At 33.1% G+C, this 26,854-nt stretch overlaps 1 protein-coding gene across 1 annotated transcript in view; it reads left to right on the forward strand.

Moving 5' to 3' along the window:
- LOC145692571 (inter-alpha-trypsin inhibitor heavy chain H4-like) overlaps positions 1 to 26,854 on the forward strand; it is a 123,469-nt gene that overhangs the window by 88,258 nt on the left and 8,357 nt on the right. Inside the window, exons 11-12 of the mRNA XM_081767881.1 lie at positions 8,932 to 9,573; positions 23,536 to 23,678. Coding sequence (XP_081624007.1) covers positions 8,932 to 9,573; positions 23,536 to 23,678 — 785 coding nt within the window. The remainder of the gene's footprint in view (positions 1 to 8,931; positions 9,574 to 23,535; positions 23,679 to 26,854) is intronic.

Raw genomic sequence — 26,854 nt, forward strand, 5'->3', positions numbered from 1 at the left:
AAATCTTCTTGTGGTATGTTGAGGAATGAGAGAGTAAATTATATATAAGAGAGTAAATTAAACTTCATTTAAAAGAATTTCTAGTCATACGTGTAAAATTTCCTTGAAAAGTACAAGTAGTACAATCATTGAGCACGTTTCAAGTGTTTCACGCAGAGAATGATTTTATCTGTAGATGTCTTTACAATCCGTTGTATTTTCCTTAACCTACCAGAAGTGTTCCGAAAAAATTTGATACATAGTGTTGGAGATTTTAGAAAGACAGAACATAAATAAATTTTTCCTTTCATTTTACTGAGCAAATATAAACAGTCACCCGTGCACAATAATTTAATATATACAATTTTGCTTTGAATTTGTGAAAGTTTTCTTATTTCTTCAGGTATATATATTTTGATTCGTATTTGAGAAATTTTTCTTCAAACATTTTCTAAAATTAGAGCTTTTACTGTTTTTCTTTTTTCCTTTCATGCGATATCTTACTTATTGTTTAAAAGGTGTAGAAAAGAAAATATATAAATAGTTCTTAGTTTTAGAATAAAGTTCTATCTTTTAATTTTTTTTTTTTTTTTTTGTATGAATTATGTTCACATCTTTGCGTAACAAAAGAAATACTAACTAAGCTTCAACACACATTGTATTTGAAACTATAATGTGTTACAGTTTCGGATATCTACCATATCCTTCATCAGACCCTAAATAGATACTATGGAACATAAATGAAGATACAAACACACACATACACACGTATATATATATATATATATATATATATATATATATATATATATATATATATATATTGTTAGCCTGGTCTACTCTTATACGAAATGAATACGGGGATAGTAGCAAGAATGAGGAGACCAAACTAATCTAAGAGAAATATCTGTAATTTCTCTCTCAACATGCCCCTAAAAGTTAGGCAAAATGTGTAACATGAAATTCAAGAACAATTAGTTGTGATCAATGGAAGTGTTATTTAACTCAGAGAAAGGCATATAGTTCAATTTATAGCAGTTTATTAGTCAATGGATTTAGTGTTCTTAGATTGACTTGATGAAATATCTGAAAGGTCATGAGGAATGAAATTAGGGAAATCTGGCCTTAAGAATATCATACCTGGATGACTACTGGTTCTATGTTGTCAGGTGATCCCATCTGCAGTTCAGCTCCAAATTCTATAAAGCGTCCATGGAAAGATGAGCTTATCACTCGAGAATACGCGTGAACAAACTCCGTATACGATCTTTCCGAAACTCAGATTAAAATAACTTATCTCGATTCGTTACTTAGGATATAAGTGCGTATCGGGAAGCAGCATGTCGGATTACTATTACGATTAACTCTCGGCTTCTTATAAACTTCGTGTTGACTGATCTCCTAATAACTTCTTATTAACTCGCCTCTTAATAACTTCTTATTAACTAGCTTCTTATTAACTGATCTCTCTTTCCAAGGAAACGGTTTTATATAACCAAGAAATGAGGTTGCAGATATCGGAGATATTCATGACAACAACAGACTCCAGTTAGCACGTGAAATTCTTGAGAAACTCAATTGGGACAGGACATTCTGCTGACCAAAAATCCTTAGAATCTCCAGACACAATCTCTCGGATGATTTAAATTTTGTCAATCTAAGAATTTTTTTTAAAAACAAAAAGATACACAATTCTTACAATATCATAGACATTCTGTTCTCAATTTTGAAAAATAAAGACGCTGATCCAATTGTAATTGTCTGACAAACGTAATAACTTCATTGTATAAATTCTCTTGTTAGCATAATGCAACTAGGTTGCTTTTTCGTAATGGAATATTAAAGCGTCAGCAAACTAAATGAGTTTTCATGACATAATGTTATTCCTATTATTTGTGTTACATGATTTAATGAGCAAAATGATGATGTGAATAAACTTAATTTAAATGACACAAAATATTGTAACTTTACTAAAATTGAAATCTAAAACCATAATATCTGATAATATTCCATAAATATCCTAAAGTATAATATGACATCTCCTTATATCCTATAACAATATATATATATATATATATATATATATATATATATATATATATATATATATATATATATATATATAGGGTGTCCCATAAGTACGTTTACATAGTCCATCTCGGTAACTATTGAAGATACGGAAAAATTATAAGAGAGCAATGTATAGCACCCAATGGTAAAGAAAAATGCAACGTTGCCATATCTTTGTTTTACAACAATGAAAGAAAGAGTGTGTAATTCGAAGTATCCTGGAAAAAAAGACTAGAAGGGACGACCACAGTGAAAGATATAAAGAAGAATCACACGCAACGTTAATCCAAGGCAGTGGCGTCACCATTAGAAGGGGACAGGTACGTAAAAGAAAGTGAATTGAATTAAGCCCTTTCTAATTTTATTCAATTGCTCTCGTCTCGTCTCGTTGATATAACGTCGCCATTAATACCAGTTTGCCATAAATAATTTCTATTCACTTTATTTTTTGTACCTGCCCCCTCCCTTCTGATGGTGACGCCACTGCCTTGGATTGACATCACGTGTGATCCTTCTCTTCATTGTGGTCGCCCTTTCGATTCTCCTTGGTCCAGGATACTTCAAACTACACACTTTTTCCTTCATTGTTGTCCAACAAAGATATGGCAACGTTGCATTATCCTTTACTATTGGGCGCTATACCAGTGTAGAGCCCAAACGGTTGGTCTAATTCGGAAATTTTCAACATTTTAAATTGAAAACACATACTTTCCAATAACATTGATCTCCTATCATTTTTTCGTATCTTCAAAAGTTACCGAAATGGACTATGTAAACGGACTTATAGGACACCCTGTATATAGTCATATTTTGAAAAAAGTCTAATTTATCTTGGCTCAAGCTTTCAGCAAATCCTGTACGTCCCCGTGTTCACTTTTCTGCCAATCACATGCTGCTATTTTCGGTCCTTATACGGAACTTTTTCAATTCCATCTTCCTATCTATGCTAATCAAAATTCTCTGCCATAATTCATTAATAGGTAAACCCTCTGTCCAGTTCATCAGCTTATCTCTTCCTACCTTCTTTATCCAGTCTGTTTCTTTCCACTTAATGTCATTCTCTTCTCTATCTCCAATACTTCTGTATTATGTCAGTTAATTTCATGATTAATTTCCTGAACATGTTTGTATACCACATTGGTATTCTTCCTCCTCACATCATCCTTTATTTTGTTTTATCCTTTCTTTCAGTCTCTTCCCAGTCTCCCTTACATATGGCAGTCCCGACACCATACCCTGTAGATGAAGGCCTCACCCAACAGAGTTTACATTTTTTTATAAGGATTCCTATACATATGTCTGTATCTTCACTTATGTTCTATAGTACTTATATAGTGTCTGATGAAGGATATGGTAGATATCCGAAACTGTAACACATTATAGTTTAAAATACAGTGTGTGTTGAAGCTTTGGTCAGTATTTCTTTGGCTGCAATATCCAATCCAAAGCCATGAATAGTGATTATCTTTATATAATGTAAACAAATTCATTTAATACACTTAAGTTAGCATATCTTCCTATAAAAAAAATGGGGTGATTTCCTCCAATAATTTAAATAAATATATTTCGCAACGAAAGAAATAATAAGAATAATAACAATAAATGTGTTAAATAAGTTTAGAACAGCATATACCTCTTCTTTTTCTTCTTTTCTTCTTTCTAAATGGTGTACAATTGAAATTACTTTCAGAAAAAGCCATTTCTACCTCCAGGTTTTTTTTTTTTTTTTTCTTTACGAAATTGACCTTTAACGGTTTCTCAATCTTTGCAATGAAATGTTCCACAATTGTTCATTTTACATTAGAGTTGAATGAAGAATATGAATCTGTTCTTTTCTTATAGGAAAGGCTAGCTCACTTTACGTTGTGACTCCTACCAAAAACCTTTTTGTTTGCAGAAACTCTATCGCACAATTCACCAAAGTTTATACCATAAGTTAGAAACCCATAAAGTCAAGTTTGGAGAAAAAAAACTGAAGTAAATGTCCCCATTTGACAATAAGTTCTTAATTGTTCATTTTGTAAAATAAGACTTGACTAAGTCTAAATACTTTCCTAACTTCACAGCAAAGAATAACAGTTTTAACTTATAATGAGAGTACCATTCAGAGACACTGGCAGTGGAGGAATTAGAGTTTGAATCGTTTTCAACTTATAATGACAATGCCTTTCAGAGACTCTAGCAGAGGAGGAATTAGAGTTTCAATCGTTTTCAACTTATAATGAGAATGAGATTCAGAGACTCTGGCAGAGGAGGAATTAGAGTTTGAATCGTTTTCAACTTATAATGAGAATGCCTTTCAGAGACTCTAGCAGAGGAGGAATTAGAGTTTGAATCGTTTTCAACTTATAATGAGAATGCCTTTCAGAGACTCTAGCAGAGGAGGAATTAGAGTTTCAATCGTTTTCAACTTATAATGAGAATGAGATTCAGAGACTCTGGCAGAGGAGGAATTAGAGTTTGAATCGTTTTCAACTTATAATGAAAATGCCTTTCAGAGACTCTAGCAGAGGAGGAATTAGAGTTTCAATCGTTTCCAACTTATAATGAGAATGAGATTCAGAGACTCTGGCAGAGGAGGAATTAGAGTTTGAATCGTTTTCAACTTATAATGAGAATGCCATTCAGAGACTCTGGCAGAGGAGGGATTAGAGTTTGTATCGTTTTCAACTTATAATGAGAGTACAGTTCAGAGACACTGGCAGTGAAGAATTTGAGAAATTAAAAGTTTGAATCGTTTTTTGTTATTGTAACTCTTACTTTGTATCATTAGAAAACATTGACTAGCAAAACTTTCTCAGCTTAAGCCTGTAGTCACAATTTTTAGAAAGAATTGTTTAAAACGAATCGTTTGACTTCATACACTTGGCTAACATGTTTAACTCTTCATTCGTCATTATGTCCAAATGATATGTAAAAATTTGGAATTCATCGAGATAAATCTTCAGTTTAATTAATTACATTTTCCTTGTGTTATACCGTGAAAAAGGCTAATATTGTTTTGAGAACTTGCTTAAAAGCAATGCTAATCTCTCATTAAAGCAGAGCGATTAACAAATTGATTAGCAGTTCGTATTTTGTAGATCGCGACACCTTTTTAAAAAGTTTATATTATCTGGAAGGAAATCTTACACACTAATAGTCATTTTTTAAAGTTAGTTTGAACTGAAATCAAATGGTTTCGAACAAAAAGATGAAAACATACCTTTTCCATCAAGAATAGTAACATTTTTCTCCTTTTTTTATGTCAAAGACTAAATGAGTCTGTTTAATGTGGAATGATTGTGTTGCTCTGATAAAGAAAGACATAACTCCACTTCGAAAAAGAAGAAATATAACTCCGAGTTTCCTTTTATCAGTGACTTAAAGGAAATGAAGGAATGGTTTCAATCACAATGGCACGTAGGAAGATTGCCAAAGATTTTCATAGTCTGGAATAAATCATTGAATTGGCAAGTTTGGTCACCCGTGCCTTAAAGGATAGGTTATGATACATGTCTTAATATATTTTTCTTAGACGTTCTAATTTGAAACAGCTTTTAAAATAATACTTTAAGATATCATAAGTTGTGTATATTTAACAGTAGAAATTCAAATTATTTTGTATTGGGAAATCCTTGAAGCCCTCTCGCACAGTAACTCATACACTCCTAACAGTAACTCATATATTCCTAACAGTGACTCACATACTTCTAACTGTGACTCACATAATCTTAGCATTGTCTCAAATACTTCTAATAATGACTCACACATTCTTCAGAGTGACTCATATATTCCTAACAGTGACTCACATATTCCTAACTGTGACTCATATACTCCTAGCAGTGACTCAAATACTCCTAACAATAATTCACATATTCATAACAGTGACTCACATGCGCCTAACAATGATCCAGATATTCTTAACAGTGATTCAATCTCGAACTTGCTCTAGATACTTTTTATCCTCTGCCATTCCCTCCACACCTTCATAGGATGATTTCCTCTTGTCTCATCAGTATACTTTTTTTCTTCGTATACCATGTACGCTGTATGACAACCATGCATCTAATAAGATGAGGCTCATCCTGAAGAATACCAGTATATTCTCATCAAATTTTTAATTACGACACTGCCAAGATGGCAGTACATAGTGTGGTTAATGAAATATTTTTTCACAATAATGATTAACTCTTAAAGTTTAATTATTTCCAAAGATAAGCCTTATATTCATCGATAGATCACATCAGACTGAACAAAGTGACATCTTGAGGATAAACTATCATGCATAGTTCTAGAGAAAAATTTACAAAAATCACTTCTGTTGTCCTAAAATGTGTTGTTTATTCTCAATTAACGTCAATTACTTGTTTGCTGGGTTAATATAAGAGAAAAATAGTAATGTGTTCCGTTAGTCGCCCATTTTTACCCTACTACTGAAGCGCTCTCTGATATTGGTCATTTTCGATCATTTTTATATAACTCTCTCTTCCTTCCTCAAATTGTGAGGCTGAATTTGAATTTAAACAGCATCGGAAGTATCACTGTTCAACTCAATGACTCCAAAAACTATGGATTCGACACCAATATTGGTCATGTTCGATTATTTTTATATATTTCTCTCCCTCTCTCAAGTTGTGGGGCTGAATTTGGATTTAAACCGGACCGGAAATGTCACTATTCATCTCAGTAAACCCAAAAATCTATGGATTAATAATAATAATAATAATAATAATAATAATAATAATAATAATAATAATAATAATAATAATAACTCTTTATTGAGGACGAGGTTCAGTCACGGTTGCTCTACCACCTAACCTTATGAATAATAAAAATATACATAGTAACAGAATACAAATTAAGAAATGATAACGAATAAAAGCAAAAGACATATTATAAAAGATAGTAATAAGGAAAGAGACCGAAAAAAATAGGGAGTTGAAGGAAAGAAGGCTAAACAATTTAATTTATTGGTCATGTGTTCCGTTTTGAAGCTTCTGCTTCTGCATCAGTAAATGTTGCACTGCATTTTTGAATTTTACAAAGTTAGAAATAGAGACAAATTTCTCAGCAAGTGTACTCCAAGCTCTTGGTGCTGACACTGAAGAGGATGTAGGACGTATATTAGTTTTATAACTGGCAAAATATCAAGTTTGAAATTATTACGTGTGGAATGAATGTGTACATTAGAAGGTTTAGTCAACTTATTGAACAAATAATCTGGTTTCTCAGTTATGGTTGAAACTAATATAGGTCATTTTCGATCATTTTGATATATCTTTCCCCCTCCTCTCGCCAAAGTTTCGGGGCTGAATTTGGCTTGAAACCGCACTGGAAGTGTTACTGTTCATCTCAGCGAACCCAAAAACTACGGATTTCAACACTAATATTGGTCATTTTAGATCATTTTTAAATACCTTCATTCCAACGTTACACTATTAAAGTGAAATGATAGAAACCATCCTATGCCCGAACCTCATCTATGTTAAAAATTTGATTGAGATTGGTCGGGTGGTTCAAGAGTTATTAAGTCACAAACATAGTCTCTTTCATTTTTATTTATATAGATAGTAACTGACAGTTTTTATTCTCAAATATTGTTTATCTCTTTATGTGCTATGTATAAAAATAAAAAATGCATTTTATCTATTGTTGTTTGTCTTCTCGTTACAGTGATGCACATATTCCTAACAGTGACTCGCATATTCCTAACAATGACTTTTATTCTTAGCTGTGATTCACATATTCCTAACTGTGAGTCACATATTCCTAACAGTGCATCACATATTCATAAGAGTGACTTATAATTCTAACAGTGTTTCACATATTCCTAACAGTGATTCACATACTTCTAGAAGTGACTCACATATTCCTAACAGTAAGTCATACTTTTAATAGTGACTCACATATTCCTGACAGTGCTTCACATATTCCTAAGAATGACATATTTCTAACACTGATTCACATATTCGTAACAGTGGCTTAATATCCCTAACATTAACTCACACGTTCCTAACAGTGATTCATACTTCTAATAATAGTGACTCACATATTCCTAACAGTGACCCATATATTTCTAATACTGAGTCATACTCCTAACTGTGATTCACATATCCCTAACAGTGAGTCACATACTTCTAACAATGCTTCACATATTTCTAAGAGTGGCATAAACTTCTAACAGTGATTCACATTTTCCTGACAGTGACTAACCTACTCCTAACAATAAGTCACATATTCCTAACAATGATTCATTCTTCTAATAGTGACATACACATTCCTTGAGTCATATACTCCTAACAGTGCTTCACATATTCCTAAGAGTGACTTATACTTCTAACACAGGAATGCAAATAACCACTCGCCCGGGGCGAGTAGTTCATCGGTGCGGGCGAGTATTTAATATCATGACCAAAGGTAAGTAAATGATTTCTATTGTGGGATGTGGCCTACTAGCTTTTTTCTTGGGCTAGTAAAATTTTGTTACTTATTTGCATCCTTGTTCTAACAGTTATTCACATATTCCTAACAATGACTCACATACCCCTAACAGTAAGACATATTCCTAACAGTGATTCATGCTTCTAATACTGACACACACATTTCTAACAGTAACCCACATCCCTACAGTAACAGTCACACACATCTTCCTAACAGTAACTCACATATTCCTAAAAGTGACTTACATATCCCTAACACTGAGTCACATACTCTCAACAGTGACTCACATATTTCTAACAGTGACTCACATACTTCTAGCAGTGACTCAAATATTCCTAACAATAACTTACATGCTTCTAACTGTGACTCACACACTCCTAGCAGTGATTCAATACTGCTAATAGAGTCATATATATTCCTAATTATGTCTTTGACACTACTTGTAATATTGATATTTAGTTGCAGGTAATGGAGCGAAACCAAGAGATAAACATACCAAGAAAGGAAGATCACTTCACATGGGTTCTTCACCAAAACATTCCATGTTAAATAATGAAAATAACAAGAAAGACAAAGAGATACTTGAAAATGATAGTTATGAAAGCTTTCGGGATGCAAAACTAGGACGTTCCCAGCACTCCATATCCAACAAATATTTAGATATGCTGCCTACTCGCGATCGAATCGATGAAGAGGAAGAAGATTTTGACAGTACACGACCTGTATTCAGTAAGCCATCATTTGGTTCAAGTATATTTGGCTCAATGCGTAATGTTGATCGTAATTTTGGTGGCTTGGATGTCCATTCAGGCTTCAATTTATCCTATTTGTCATCCAACAATCAAGAAGATCCAGATTCCAAGTCGCTATCCTGCAATACGTACAAAGAGAAAATTAAAAATACGGAGAAAAATAAAAAAGATAAAGAGAAACACGATGGTTATGACGACGACGATGATGATGATGATGGTGGTGACGATGAAGAAAATGAGAAGAACAAAGAGAAGAAGGAAAAAGAAGCACTAGGTAATTCCGCAACATCTACTGGAGGAAAATCAGTTACAGAAACCAATGGAACACAAACAGAAGGAGGAAATCCTGGTAAGTAAAAGAAATCCTGGTAAGTAAAATTATTTTCAATGCAATGAGTCATTGGGAACTAAACATTAAAACTTCAGATTTATATAAAGTTAAAAGAAATATCAAATATGCATGCAACTATGTAATATTATATGCAGTAAATAGGTAAAGATGCACTAAAGTTAGCAGTAAACAGGTAAATATCCATCATATAAAAAAATGTCACTAAAATATGCAGTAAACAAATAAATATACAAGGTGTTTCAAAACAACACGACAACGTTTGGGAGATGATTCCTGACACCAAGATAAGACAAAAAAAATGTATAGACCAACCTGGATGCACAAATGCTTCCTTTCGGAGTTATAGGCTGCCGAAAACATGAAAAGAAAAATGAACTCTAAAGATCCATAGCTCCAAAACTATGCGACCTACCGTAGTCGGATCAAGATTTCATTTAGGAACTAGTATGTGCTCTATTCAAATATCCGTGTTTGCTGGTAAAATCCTGTGGTAGTTCCGCAACAATTTTTATAGAGGTAGTTGGTGAGTACTTCAAATTATGTGATCGCAGTCAAACTCCCTCTACAAAAATTGTTGTGTGAGTATTGCCGGATTCTGAAACATCTATTTTTGGATAGCGTATATATTAGTTCCTAAGTGAAGTCTTGACCCGACTATGGAAGGTCCCATAATATTGGAGTTACGGACTTTTAAAGTTCTTTTTCTTATGTTTTTGGCAGCCTAAAACTCCGAAATGACCGATTTCTGCACCCACGTTGATCTATACTTTTTGCCTTATCTTGGTATCAGGAATCACCTCCTAGACGTTGTCGGTGTTGTTTTGAAACATCCTATATGTAGTAACTTTCGTAGAAAAAAGGTAAATATCCATTATTTATTACATTTGCTAATGTAACTGAGAATATTCAATGCGTATAAGTTTCAGTACATGAAATTAGTATACGTATAGAGAAATTAATTCATAAAACGTTGTTCTTATTTGTGTTAAAAAACACAATTCAACCCCGAAGTCATTCAAATAGTTCCTAAACTTTTATGAGTTACAATAAACAAGTATATTTGTAATGTACCATTACAGTTGAAAGTAATGGCAATTTTTTTTTTACGCACCCTGTACCTAGTAATTTTTTTTTTATTCAATTTCGGTTTAGCTACACAATTTATTTACTCCCTTTACTTCGAATTAAATATAATGAATCGAAAGGTTTCATTAATAACCATATTTCCCACTGTATAATATATTTATTTATATTTTGATTAAGTGTAAATCCCATTTTCTGATATATAAGTTGAAAAGTTTCCAGGTTTACCATTCTGACGTCATACCGAAACATAGTTCTGTCATTGGATATAAATTTTCTTAATTTCAGACCAATGTAGAATTTAGTCAGGTACCTAACCTTTTCCCTCACCCCCTCTCAGTAGTCCATAGTCACTTTCAGATCCGGTTATATCTGGATTTACCAAATTTCCATTCGCTTTGTAATTTCCGCGGCTAAAGTTTTCGTTCTGATTGGAGGAATTCTCCTACCTCTGGCTTTTTCGGCGCAATGTTATGAGAATAATCAAGAACGACTCTACGAGCACAGCCGTGGAAATCAACTACGCTATACTGGCTGGTAAAGACGTGGATTTCGAGTGTAAAACAGGTAAAATTTAGACTAAATGTCATCGTAAACGTCATGTGATTAATCGGGAGCCAGGAAACCCATATTTTTGTTGAAAGAACTGCAAAACCAGGGGAAAATATCTGATTCAGGATTTCGGTTTGCAGGAAGCCATGTTTGCTGCCCAGCTATAACAGCAAAAGTGAAAGAGTGACTTTACTTTTTTTTCTTGTTATTCCAAATTCAATTAGGGATTAGGGAAATTACGACCTGATTAGTGCATGTTGGTCGTGTATTAAGTAAATGTGATTTATTATTATTTATTTCGTAATTGCATGTATGTAGTAGGTTTAATAGTACTGTAAATAATCATAATGGCAGCTTAAGTTAGTTCAAAAGGGCTCCTATCCCCTTTTCTGAATTGAACCGGTTCTAGCGGGGGAATGGGTTAGTTATTGTTCGTTTTAGGGCCTTTTCCCCTTTCAGGGGAAGGGTCCCTACATAAACCTCGTTAAGGTGCCCCCCGGGCATCAACTTTTGGTAGTCATTATGTAAACAATTGGTCAGGTCAATTGGACCTAGTGGTTATCTTTCTCATTTTGCCCCCTCTAAATTAAATAGAGCCGACGGTATATATCAGAAGGGAGTATTTATTTTGTCAACATGCATGTAACTAAATGGTGCATGTTTGGTTTAGTTAGTTGTTTTTATGTATAGTATTAGCAGTGGTGTATGTAGTTAGTAGTCTTGTGTGAGTGTGTGAATTTTTGGTTAGGACAGTGTATAAATATGTGTTAATTTAGTACCATTTTCCTAACAGAAATAAACCAGAGTAAATATTAAATTTCTGATTAATGAGTACAAGTATACATTTCAGTACACGGTAAATTATGCCTCCACTACAGCGCCACAGCGTCCGGTTTCGGTACTCAATTGTTTGTTGACAATACGACATCGCATAACTTAGTGATCTAGGTTGTTGGATTTTAGTCATTTATTCAAAAATTACTTTCATTGGACATGGATTTCGGGTCAGATGAGTATACCTTCGTATAAAATAGCATGAGATCTTACTGTACTGAAAATTTCAGCTTGCTAGGGTCAGTAGAAATTGAAATATCCGCCGAAATAAAGAATACCTATTTTCTTAATAGAAGTAAAGTCCATATGCTGTTACTGTTTGGTTCAAAATGTAGTATTAAATTCTTTTTTCCCGTGGCTGTCGAAAATTCCATTGTTGCTTCAGTTTTATCAACAAATCAGAAATAGATTAATCATTGACAATTTAACTTTCCGTAAATACATGTATGATTTTTTTTTTTAAACCTGCAAGGTAAATACAATTTGGGTGCTTCGAAATAAAGAGTACGTGGTTCGATGAATGTGATCGTGTGGTGGTTTGAGCGTGATAGATTGTGATAGTTATATATATATATATATTTATTACTGCGTAATGTAGATATGTGTATGGCCTGCGTGTAAAATGTACGAAATAGGGTGTTTATAAAATATTACTTCGTGCGAAAATTAGTAGATAATGAATGAATGTAATGATATGTTAATAATACGATATATAATATGAACGAGATGACGACCCCTATATTTAAATGGATAGGCCTAGTGAATTTTATATAGTGAAAATATGAATATGTTTACAAAAAAAAAAAAAATCTCTCGCGTTTTGACTTCCACACCAGTGCATTCATCCAACCGAGTTTGCTACTTGAAAGTAAATTGTAGTTGGGAAATTGTCTTACTTTGCATTTATGTACCTCATAATAACAGCCCCAGATCTTAAGCCTTTCAATAGATAGAGTAGTATCATGTGGGAATTACTTCTAAAGGATGACAGAAATGATAATTAAGAAAACCAACTGCTATATCCTGTGATCATCGAAAAGTACAGGTTTCGGTCATTTGTACCTTTAGCATTCATTGCCTCTCCGAGATTTTTTTTTTTTGTTGCTTACCTTATTTATTTATTGTGCAGTGTTCATATAACTCAGTTCGGACTATCCGATTAAATTAACTGCTACTAAATGTAGCGTACCCGGACGTCGACCCCTAGTCCCCTTAAGTATTTTCATGTCTTTTCTTAGTTTAATTAGATGAGGGAAATTAACGACGTCCCAGACGGTGGCATGTCTGCGCTGGGTAGCCATCGGTGATGTTTCGGTAATTGAAATCACCGATCCAAAATTCAGTTTATTTATTTAATTTTTTTTAATTTTGGCGAATTACTAATTAGGGATACCTTAGCTATTACTCTAATTTCATCCCTATTCTGGAATCTTCTAGTTTCCAAGAGGTCGGATGATTTTTTTTTTTTTCTTCTTGAAATTCTAAATTAGCGCCTTCTCTAACCTTCCGGACGATTTCCGGGAACCTGCTGGTTTGGGCCGGATACGGGGATCGGATTTCAATCTTACAACCAAATACTTGTGGGATTGGGATCTGATGGACACAGAACTTGCATCCTTGGCAGCAGGGCGTTCCTTGAGTCTACGTATTTGAGTAGACCACCCTTTTGGCATGTTAAGAATATTTTGGCTATGGATTTGTCGAGATAGAAATTCGACTTTTGTCTTTGTAGCGTTAGTTATTTCTCACTTAAGTCTTTGGCGCCACTATTCTTCGTCTTCCTTCTTCTCTATCTCTCTCTGTCTTCATTACTTCGAGATTTTTTTTTTAATTTTTTAACCTCCCCCCCCCCCCCGGTTTCTGAAACTCATGAAAACGTACAATATTCATATCTCTTATTTCGATCGTATGTACTAACTGAGACATCGAGGGATGCAATTCGTGGAGGTATTGCAGCACATCTCAGGACCATTTTCGCGATATTCAATCCACCACGGGAGAAATTGACGAGAAGGTACACTATGCTTTCGGATTCCTAGAAACATTCGTTATTCATGGATCATACAAATTATATCCATTGACAACTGATTTCTGGTTTTTATTTCTATTGATTGGTCATATAGTGTGTATGTATTAGTAGTCTGGGCCCACTAGTTTCCAATAACATTGATTTTTTTTTTTTATATACATCTATATATGTGCTTACATAGTTTTAAAAGTTACGTGCCTGCTCAATTTGTTACATTTCCACCTCTTATGTCACTAAATAACACCAACTATTTTTTATATATATATATGCGGATCTTTAGTAAATTGAAAATGATTATTGATTATCGGGTTTATACATAGAAAGTACAATGTTGCAACCTTATGAGAGAAAAAAGTGAATTTTGATAGTCAGGGTTTTTGTTTTGTCTTTGAGCCAATAAAATATAAACATTTATAAAATATGAATACTTGTCGAATATGAACGGTTATGTAGAATTTAAACGTCGACAAAATACTACGATGGATATTAAAGTGAAATTTATTGTATTGAATAATATGAATATATATATATACGAGTATGTATGTAATGGGCTCGGTATTTACCCTGGTTTTGTTTAGGTTGCCATAGGTTTTTGACACCCGACCTTTACCAACTATTTGTGACATATAGTGTTACCGCGTATATTGTAATAAATTACATTTTGTTGAGTGGTTACTGATGTCTGTAACTATTAAAGTTGAATATAATGTTAAATACCGCATGTAAGTAAAACGAGTAGCAGGTCGTAAGATAAGTAAAATAACCCTAATCCTCATCCAAATTTATTCGCAAGATCAAAGTGAAATTAATAACCTACGAAACAGTGTGCCCCACCAACGAATCTTCTATCAGTAGACTCTGAAACAAATCCTTCCCCTACGATCAGAAATTTAACTATTCAGTGACTAGAATCTTTTGACTACAAGATCTATACTATAAAGAAAATTACTGGTCCTAAATTTAATGAAGAGAAATTTAGTTGATAACTTAATGTGAATACCGGAATATGGAAATATGTTCTCAATATCTGTGACTGGATTCAAAATTTTTTAACCTTGATAAACTTTGAAATTTTATATTGAGTGCGTCGAGTGACGAAATGAGAAATATAAATATATATATGTGATATGAAGCGACTATTTGTCTATAGCTAAAACAAAAACAATTAAACACTCTCATGGACACAAACCACAGTGCGAAAAGAGAGTTGGAAAAAGGAGCTATTATCGATGTGAGAACAAAGACTCATAAAATCGTCGAAATATCTCCTCTTGGGACAGAGACCTAATAAAATGTTACTAAAGTGTTTTTTTTTTTTAGAATGATTAACCAATTATATATATATATATATATATATTTTATTTATTTTTTCTTTCTTTTTCCGCAACGATATATATATATTCATTACATTGAATCCTAAATGTATTGATCTTTGAATTTTTTTTATTTTTGTCTTTCATTTTTTTTTTGTCAAATTCTCTTTTATGTAATTCAACTTTTAATATATATATAGGAAGAGAAATGTGTTATTTGGTCTTGATAAAATTAGCGAATTTCTATGCATGTTAATGAAACATTCTTTCCATGTATTAAATTTTTTCCCTGTTATGTCCAACTAATTTTTCTTTTATTGAAATGTAATAAATGTATATAGTAATGTAGTTAGGTTAGTTTAATTTAACTAAATACAACCCGAAGTATACATTGTCCTGTATGAATGTGTGTGTGAGTGAAATGTAGGTTTAGTATTAAGTGCATCCATTATTTTGACATATATGTGTGATTTATTATAATTAATGGTAGTTATCAATTAAACTCATTGAATGTTAATACTAACTTAAGTTGGCTCTATGAAGGAAGTAAAAAGGACTGAAGTAGCCTGAACGAATGATCAGCATGGGAGAACTGTGAGAGTCAAAATCTTCTACGAATATGTAATACTCTGATTTTTTTTTCATTCTCTTTTTACTACTATATGTAGTAACTTTCGTAGAAAAAAGGTAAATATCCATTATTTATTACATTTGCTAATGTAACTGAGAATATTCAATGCGTATAAGTTTCAGTACATGAAATTAGTATACGTATAGAGAAATTAATTCATAAAACGTTGTTCTTATTTGTGTTAAAAAACACAATTCAACCCCGAAGTCATTCAAATAGTTCCTAAACTTTTATGAGTTACAATAAACAAGTATATTTTTTTAATATTTTCTACTAAAAATTTTTTTCACCCTCACTTAACAGTATTAGTGTAAGTTTATAATAAACATGTTTGTAGTTATACAATGTAATCTTTTGAAGGAATCGTTTTTATTAGTATTTTTCAACCATAACTAGTATCTGATGCACGATATCGTGACATTCATTTCTACCCTTTACTCATGTGACATACCTTATGCTTGTATGTATTTATTTATTTACTTATGATTTAGTTTTCATGTCAAATTTCGCGCTAAGGTTTGTTCTCGCACACCTAACCCAGTGTTATACACACAACGTTGTATATTGTTCTTAAAAGAAAGAAAGATATGTTTCCACCCAATGAGTATATGAAAATATTTTAGAGGTCGAAAACATCATAAAATTTAGAAGTTGGCTCGAACTAGTAGGTGCATAATGTATATAGTACGATAAGATTCGAACAAAGTTTGTGCTCATATTGAGAGAATCGTGTAGAAATAAGAAGTTAAGTAGTATTTTTAAAACAGGACTAGTACTGCTGAGACCGCAAGAAATACGTTATAAATGTTACCCAGACTAGTGAATAAAAATATTGACGCATTCTTTGACAACAAAAAAATCACTAAAAGATGCAGTAGAAAGGTAAATATGTAGTAAACAGGTAAACATGCACTAGAATATACAGTAAACAGGTAAACATGCACTAGAATATTCAGTAAACAGGTAAACATGCACTAGAATATTCAGTAAACAGGTAAACATGCACTAGAATATTCAGTAAACAAGTAAGTATATAATAACTTAGGAACTAAAGGAGTTAAAAATGAACCTGAAAGTAACTATTAGGCACGCACCTACACAGAAGGTTTATGGGTCCACCCCAAAAACTTCCCAACTCAACGTACATTTGTACACTTTCTTAATAAAACTATAGTCACTTAACAGGGCTATCGATATAGAATGAAAATTTGATCTTACACTTCATCTGTACTCTTTCTTTTCTTATAAAAACAATCTAGTTTTTATTTATTTTTCAAATAAGGTAAAAAAAAACACTTTAATTAACTTATTGTTTTATCGTGTGCACAATAATACCCGTTCAATACTGCATAGACATAGTGGCTTATAGTATTGGAACCCTCTCAATAAAAAATTCTGAATGCACACCTGCCACCTATCATAATTACAGGATCTCTCAAAACCACACACAGAAATGTGCTCTTAAGACCTATAATCTTCGAAAAACAACATTTGGCTTACCTCCTACCCAAATATCTTGCAATATATTCGGGAAAATTCGAAGGTAGAATTTAAATATTTCATAAGAAATAGTATTCTCCTATACATGTTCATTGGTTAATTTTAATAAAGAATGTCCCATGTTCATTGGTTAATTTTAATAAAGAATGTTCATATATACATGTTCATTGGTTAATTTTAATAAAGAATGTCCCATGTTCATTGGTTAATTTTAATAAAGAATGTTCATATATACATGTTCATTGGTTAATTTTAATAAAGAATGTCCATATATACATATTCATTGGTTAATTTTAATAAAGAATGTCCATATATACATGTTCATTGGTTAATTTTAATAAAGAATGTCCCATGTTCATTGGTTAATTTTAATAAAGAATGTCCCATGTTCATTGGTTAATTTTAATAAAGAATGTCCATATATACATGTTCATTGGTTAATGTTAATAAAGAATGTCCCATAAAGAGCGCAACTTTTGAAATGCCCGCCATTTCTGTTCTCGTAAGTTGGCAGCACTGAACGTTATATGATTTTCATCTGTTATCTTTGTGGTTGGTAGTGACGGTGCGCCAAATAGCGCATGATCGTCATATGTTTTCTGCACGGGTAGGAATGGAGCGCTTCACGACGGAACGGTGTGTTGTCATAATTAAAATAAATTACAAATGTGCTAAATGTTGTGCAGAGTCTGTTCGAAAACTCCGTGGAATGTTGGGTCAACGTAATCCACCGTATAATTCGACTGTGATGAGACTGATTGCTAAATTTGAGAACAACGTAATCCACCGAATAATTCGACTGTGATGAGACTAATTGCTAAATTTGAGAACAACGTAATCCACCGAATAATTCGACTGTGATGAGACTGATTGCTAAATTTGAGAACAACGTAATCCACCGAATAATTCGACTGTGATGAGACTGATTGCTAACTTTGAGAACAACGTAATCCACCGAATAATTCAACTGTGATGAGACTAATTGCTAAATTTGAGAACAACGTAATCCACCGAATAATTCGACTGTGATGAGACTGATTGCTAACTTTGAGAACAACGTAATCCACCGAATAATTCAACTGTGATGAGACTGATTGCTAAATTTGAGAACAACGTAATCCACCGAATAATTCGACTGTGATGAGACTGATTTGCTAAATTTGAGAAAACTGGTTCTGTTGTGGACATGTCACACATTGATTGTAACAATAGACTTGTTACCTGAGAGGTTCTCTGGTCGGGTGATTTCTCGGAACAGTCACATAAATTGGTCACCCAGATCTTGCGATTTGACACCATGATTTGTTCCTGTGGTGGTATTTGAAATCTTATTCGTACACAGGATGTCTATCGGTCACGAAAGTCACGAATGTCACGAAAAAGTCACGAAATCAGAAAATGATCATGAAAGTCACGAAAAAGTCCCAAAATTTAGCTTTTGGGTCACGATTTTTTTTAACTGTTCAAATGTAAGTACAGATTGTAAAATTTTGTTCTATAAAACGTCAAAGTTCACCATCAAAAATGTCTGATCAGCTTTAGACACTACCAAACCGCAAGCAAAGTACGTTTTTATCGCATGGATGAAAATTCGGCCTAATTCGCACCCAAATTCGCCCTTGAAAATATTAGGAAATTTTATGATTTGGTAAAGAAAAGGTCACGAAATTGGGATTTTAGTAGACACCCTGGTTCACCAACAAACCACGATCGCTTCTAGAGATCAAGACCAAGATTCAGCGCGTAATTTCAGGACTAGGGGTACAAGTATGTAGAAAAGTAATGGAAAATTTCGTTGAAAGAACGAGAATGTGCCTAAGGAGTCGTGAAGGCCATTTGAGTAATATATTTCATACATAATCACAGATAACATATACTGCAAAGATATGTAAATTTCTTAATTTCATCAATAAATTTGTATGTTATTATGCACTCAAAAGTTGCGTTATTTATGGGACACCCTTTAGTTGTTAACTTGTATCAATCTACACTGTAGACATGTTCCATATCTATTCCCTTGTAATCGGATAATTTGGGGGTCAGGAAATTGTTAGATATACATAAAATTTTAGTATCTCAAACAATACAGATTAAAACATTTCTGAAAGTTTGTATAACGTACAACAATTTTTGAATTTGAAAATAGGATTACTTCGTGTAGAATGGTTTGGTCTTGGATAATCCATTGTCTCTGATTCTAGCTAATAATGTCCTCCGTCAGTTAGAATCGGAGTTTTATGAAGAATCATATTTTGAGATTTACCTGAATTATAGGTTCAGGAAGTATGATGTTTTCATTATTTACTAAAAAATAAAACTTACCGCTTGGAAAAAGTTCTTTCATCATTTACCACTAAATTAAGAATCCAATTGGTGTTGGAAGTTCTAAAGAAAGTTGGGTTGTAATGGAAAGATAGCAGACTCATAACAAATCTACATATGAACCAAGTATGTTATAAAATAGAGGATCTGCCCTTACAGCAAAATCTTGGAGCCATACGTCACAGTTTCGCCACCCCTACTCCGCCCAATAGGATCGCAATGTTTTGAGCCAACAATCATGTTGGAAACGAAAGTAGCGAATCAGACGATGGCAGAAACGAGAGTAGCCAATCAGACGTGCCGATGCTCTGTTGCTTTTTGGCTTCACCGATTTAATAGGATGAAGATACACATGGGCAGATCCTCTATTTATAACATTCTTGATATGAACCAACAAGTAAGTGTTGGAATAGGGGTGAAATGACAGAGGAGAGTGCAATTGAAAGGAGACTTCGACAGGGATACTGTCTCTCGCCTACATTAGTGGAGGAAATGACAGAGGAGAGCGCAATTGAAAGGAGACTTCGACAGCGATACTGTCTCTCGCCTACATTAGTGGAGGAAATGACAGAGGAGAGCGAAATTGAAAGGAGACTTCGACAGGGGTACTCTCTCTCGCCTACATTAGTGGAGGAAATGACAGAGGAGAGTGCAATTGAAAGGAGACTTCGACAGGGGTACTGTCTCTCGCCTACATTAGTGGAGGAAATGACAGAGGAGAGTGCAATTGAAAGGAGACCTCGACAGGGATACTGTCTATCGCCTACATTATTTAATATCTGTCTAAAAGAGATAGTGAAAAAGAGCCTACAAAATGCAGACGGCATTTCAATAGGAGGTAGAATGATTAGGTGCATACGGTTTACAGATGATATGGTGCTTGTTGGGGAATATGAAGAAAAAATTAATAATATGTTAGAAAACTTGAGGAAGGGTGTGAAGAATATGGAATGAAGATAAATGTTAGAAAGACAAAAGCCATGGTGATTGGAACGACGGGGTCAGTGTCAAATATAAAAGTAGGAGGGAAGAAAATAGAACAGGTGACTAGTTTTCGATATCTGGGTAGTATTATTAGTAATGATATGAAATGTGAACGTGAAATAAAAACAAGAATAGGAATAGCGAAAGAAGCCTTTAGAAGGAAGAAAATACTATTGTGTGAGACCTTGAATAAAGAATTAATGAAAAGACTTATAAAATACTTCGTGTGAAAGTGTTGTACTGTATGGGTCAGAAACATCAACATTACGCAAAAACGATTGAAAGCTTTTGAAATATGGATGTGGAGAAGAGTGGAGCAAATTACCTGGATCGAGCGGCAAACGAATGAGAGGGTGTTAGAAATTTTAAGGGAGAAAAGAACAATTTTAGATATTATTAAGAAGAGGAAGAGAAACTTGTTGAGACATTGGGTAAGAAGGAACTGTATCATGAGGGACGTGATAGACGGTATAGTGGCAGGAAAGAGAGTGAAGGGGCGAAGGAGACTACAATTAATGAACGGTATCAAAACAGAAAAATCGTACGCGAAGACGAAGAAGTTACCGGAAGACCGTGGAGCATGGAAACTTCTCACAAGGGACGATTCCGATTTGGTGAATTCAATTGCTGAAAATGACTGCTAGCACTGGATTCAGCACCAAAAGAAACAGAGGAAAAGAGGTTGTTTATTGGCAGATCGTATATGGGTGGGAGATAAATGAGGGCAAAGTGCAAAGTTAGAGCGTAGAAAATTTCTAGAAATGCCATGTTAATTTTGAAACAATAGAGGGATTGAGATCAAATGTTGGAAATGAATGCATTTAGAACTCCACTTAATAGGCGTAACGTGAACAGTGTTTTAACTGCCGATTATATGTAACTGGTTTTGAGAAAAGTCACCAGTATTACAACAGGCACGTTTTGTTGGAGGGGGTCATTCATATATCAGAACCCTGAATGGGACAGCTGTCTTTGTGCAAGACACCACGCTAGCATTCATCCAATGGAACTACTTCTCATTCCATTACACTTGTAAACATTCTTCTTGATGTTCCAGAATTCTATCTCTTTCTACCCCTCGTGCATACAACTTGTTCATGGACCGTACTACAGGGTTCCTAGTTCTTCATTCAAGTCACCTTTACGACAGTATTGATACATTGCCACAGCGTGGAACACCTCCTGTTACAAAGATCTCAAACTGTATTGACCACTATTGTTTCCAATAGACAGTGTGCATCAAGAGCCATATATCACATAACCCCTTTCCCGTATATTCTTCTTGCGCTAAGTCCAATATTGTGGCTTTTCAGATGTTCCCCATGGTTCACATTACGCCTATCCAGTGAAGCTCTACATACATTCCTCATATCCAAAATTTGACCTCAATACCTCTACTCGTTTCAAAATTAACATGGCATTTCTAGACATTTACTGTTTTCCAATTTGTAACTTTGCCCTCACTTATCTCCCACCCTGTATACGATCTGCCACTAAACTCTCTCTCTCTCTCTCTCTCTTTTTTTTTTCTTTTCTTTTGGTGCTGAATCCAGTGCTAGTAATAATTTCCAATTCACAAAATCGGTATTTTCTCTTGTCAGTTGCAACAAGTGACTTGCCAATAATGGCAGAATACCTATGATGATGATATAGAATGACGAAAAGATAATCAATCTTAAATAACATTTATTATTAATACACAAAAGACATCACAAATTCGACCAATCTCATACATGGTTTTCGATTGGTTATGTACATAGTCGGAAAAATTAATAAAAATATTTAGATATTAAAATTAAAATTTAAGCCTATGAAAATATAATTAAAGATTAATGTCAGAAAAAGGTAACGGTTAAAATTACAATTAACCTGAAAATTAGTTTATCAAAATTAAAATTGATGATTTTCACTACTCTGCAATAAGAATTGTCTTAAATTATGGAAGTTACTATAAAATTTAATGAGTACCTAGATACATACATTTTTAATCAAACTTAAAAATGAAAGTAAACATTTGTAAAAAAAAAGAAAAAATGAAAAGAATTTGTATTACATATACGCCTTTATATATATGTAAATAGGAGTATATATTTTCCTCATCAATGCACTACTGCCACAAGCCATTCTGGACATAAAAGCTGTCTTTTCTATTTGTTTCTATCAATGTAATGTATGTATGTTCTAAATAGTCATGTAAGTAAATATAAATTTAAATATTTATTTGTTTCACATACACATGACATGAAAAAACATGAAAACTGACTTTCTATTTGTTTTTATCAGTGTAATGTATATATGTTCTAAATAGTCATGTAAGTAAATATAATTTTAAATATTTATTTATTTCACATTATACATGACATGAAAAGACATGAAAACAGACTTTTCTATTTGTTTTTATCAATGTAATGTATATATATTCTAAATAGTCATGTAAGTAAATATTAATTTAAATATTTATTTGTTTCACATATGCATGACATCAAAAGACATGAAAACTGACTTTTTTATTTGTTTTTATCAGTGTAATGTGTATATGTTCTAAATAGTCATGTAAGTAAATATATTTTAAATATTTATTTGTTTTACATATACATGACATGAAGAGACATGAAAACTGATTTTTCTATTTGTTTCTATCAGTGTAATGTGTATATGTTCTAAATAGTCATGTAAGTAAATATAAATTTAAATATTTATTTGTTTTAAAGAACACGAACTGATAAAAATGGAAGAATTGGAGTGGCTAGCTGAGTACAAAACTGCAAGAGGCATAGAGTTCCCATACGAAAACAAAATAATGAAGGAACGTAAATATGGTAAAGAGTATTTAGTTCAGGATAACAAAATGATTGTAAGTGTTCTTTAATATTTTTGAACAGATATGTAGTAAACTAAAACAATAATAATTTTCGAAAACTTGCATTATCGCATAACTTTACTTTTGGTACCACAATATAATTTCAGTAACATTTTACAAATTCGTATCCCATATCATAGTAAAACATGATATTGGATAAGAAAATATTTAGTTAAATTGATCCTTTATAACACACATCCATACTAATAATAACTACTCTAAATTGATAATAACAAAGAAAAAGGAGAGCAGAATACAAGTAACAGAGATGAGATTTCTAACAAAACGGAAGAAAGAAAAAATAGTAAATGAGAAATTAAATAACCTCAAAGTCATTAAAACAATACTGTCCAAGAAGTAGTATAACATATCTATTGAAGTCATGGGATACATATTCTTAACAAAAGTGGCTTACCTCGTACCTTTGTTTTCTTCCACTAACTGAACATTTCGATCTACACTGACGTCTTCTTTGGCATCAGTTTATACTAAGTCTCCGAAGTCTTTCTTTTACGTCTTCTAATGTACTTTTGAACGTATTTAAAAATACAATTGTACAGTCCGCAGCAAAGAAACCTGCAACATGAGCATGGAAGTTTATTGTAAAACGACTTAAAAATAAGTGTGAAGGAAGGATGCTGAGGTTTTCCCTGGCGTGATACGTGCCACTTAGACGTTATGTTGATTCCCTGTGCTGTTAAGCGTAGTTTCACAATAAGCTTACATGCCCATGTTGCAGGTTTTTTGCTGCGGACTGTACGTAAAGTATTCCATGACCTTTGTATGCAGTTTGTGCTTTCAACTATTCACTGAAACTATAATTTTGCTACCCACACACATTATATACATTAGCTCTGGTGACCCGGGTTCTATTCCCGGCGGGAGCTCATGTGATTCGGATCTCACAATAAGGTGTAGGTCTATGTTTCACATAGTCTCGCTGCTGAACTGAACGCTGAACTCAAATCAAATCAAAAATTACTTTGTTTACAAAACTGGTCGATTCGCATATGAATTTTGTGTAATTTCACGCGTGTCGTTTTGTTTGCATTATTGATCAAACTGTTTTCACTTCAATTCACTTCTGTGACTATTGAGCACACTTTTCACTATCACAATATACCCTCGTATAATTATACGCTTAACTATTCTAATTGTTTATTTTTTACTATGTGCAAATTATATGTCTTTAAATCTTCTTTTCAAACTAGAAATGTTTCTTGTGGCCAAATCAAAATTTAAGGTATAATCATTTTCCAAAACTTCTCGGTGTGATCTCGCATTGGTTCCTGAAATGAGGACTACACTAACACTAAACTACAGAAATTGTATGGAAAGAGTCTTTTTCACTTACTTGTTTGCTTAGCAAAAAGTTTAAATAAATTACTTCAAATTTTATATTGTATTTACCTAAATATCGCTGATTATATTATATCATTTGTGGTCAAGGTGGCTCATATCTAAATTAACATTGGGTACCTTGGTCATAATGAAAACAGCTCCAAAACATTTACTTCAGTGTTCTTAGATCTCACGCATAAAGGTATTAAGTTTAATATTGGATATTGCTTCTTGTATATCTCTCAATAATTCAGAAATGGGGAGTTCCTCATCCTTAGCGTTTCTGACATACTCTTTGACTTTAATAGAAATGTTTCTCTTAGTCATATTTATGTATGATTCGTTACACTTGCACAAAATATTGTAGATCCCAGGTGACGCTAATTCATTCCTGAAACACTTTTTGTATGTTCATAAAGGAATTTCAAAACTAGTGTCAGGTTTTACCAAATTATTATTATTATTATTATTATTATTATTATTATTATTATTATTATTATTATTATTATTATTATTATTATTATTATTATTCATAAAATCCATGGTCATAGATGTAAGGATACCCATTTCTTGACAACTTTCCTGTTGATGACTGAGCTATTGAAGAATGTTCATGCTTATCTCTTCCATTTTTCAAGCCTGTGTAGGTCGAAACAATTTTTCATTCTCAAATCAAACTGTATTTTGAAGTGTTTTAGAAGATCTGTTTTTCTGTAGAATACCTAAAGTCCTTAGAAAGAAATTTTTCCACACACTCGCCTTACTGAGACATGATTGCACCGCACCTTTGTGCACAAAAAAGAATCTGAGGGATTTTTTTCTGAAGGCTGAGGTGTAGAATTTGTTATTCTTCCTGTATATGTGAATGTCTAGAAAACTATGACCGTTTGCTGACTCTTTTTCTGTAATAAATTATATGCTTTCGTGAATGTCGTTACATGTTTTATCTCTTTATTGATCAAACAATCATAAACGTAGCGAAAATCCCTGATGAATTTGTATTCCTGTTCACTGAGAGCTTTTGGTTTCGAATTTATCTATTACTCCATTAACAAGAAGAAGAGAAAATGAGGGCTACCCATTCGTAGACCACGTTTTTGTTTGTAAATTTGTTCTTTACATTGGAAATAAATGTTGTGGAGACAGCATTCTAGAAATTTAGTTACTTCGTAGGTCTGATACTTTCTTCTTCTCTCAGTTTTTGTTTGCAAATTATGACGAAATTAAACCTATCTGTGAAGTCCAACGAAACCAAGTGGAAAATCATCTGCGTTAACCAATGATTTGATATCCCCCAAATAACCTCCAAACTGTTTCTGATGGAGTGTTTGAAGCTGGTGTGATATCTTGAGAAAATATAAGAGGTGCCAAATTATACGTAGGATTAGTAGATGATTAGTTTAAGAGAGACGTTAGATGGAGCTTCTGCTTTTAGGAATTTAGATTAATCTGGTCAATAGCCCAAGATTCTTTAAGAGCAAGTTTACTTTTGCTGATGACTTCGCTAAATGGATTTCTAACTTTGGAAAACGATGTATTGTTGATATTTTTTAAATAATTTTCCTCTGTAATCATTTTTATCAATGATACTGAATGGACTTGATTCATTAACAATTATTTTTATGAAGCCAATCTGTAACTTGTTTAGGCGTAATTTGCAGTTCCGTGTTACTTTTCGAAATTTGAAGCCTCATACAAATTAACAATTGTTCCGGAATTGTTCTCTTTCTGTAGTATTCTCAATACAATTAACCGCTTTCTCAACAGAAAAGATAAATTTCGATATCAAAAGTTTCGAACTCTACAAATTAAATTAAAACCCTTTGTTT

This window comes from Thermobia domestica, chromosome 8 (assembly GCF_964235325.1).
Source record: "Thermobia domestica chromosome 8, izTheDome1.hap1.1, whole genome shotgun sequence".
In the NCBI taxonomy this organism is placed as follows: Eukaryota; Metazoa; Arthropoda; class Insecta; order Zygentoma; family Lepismatidae; genus Thermobia; species Thermobia domestica.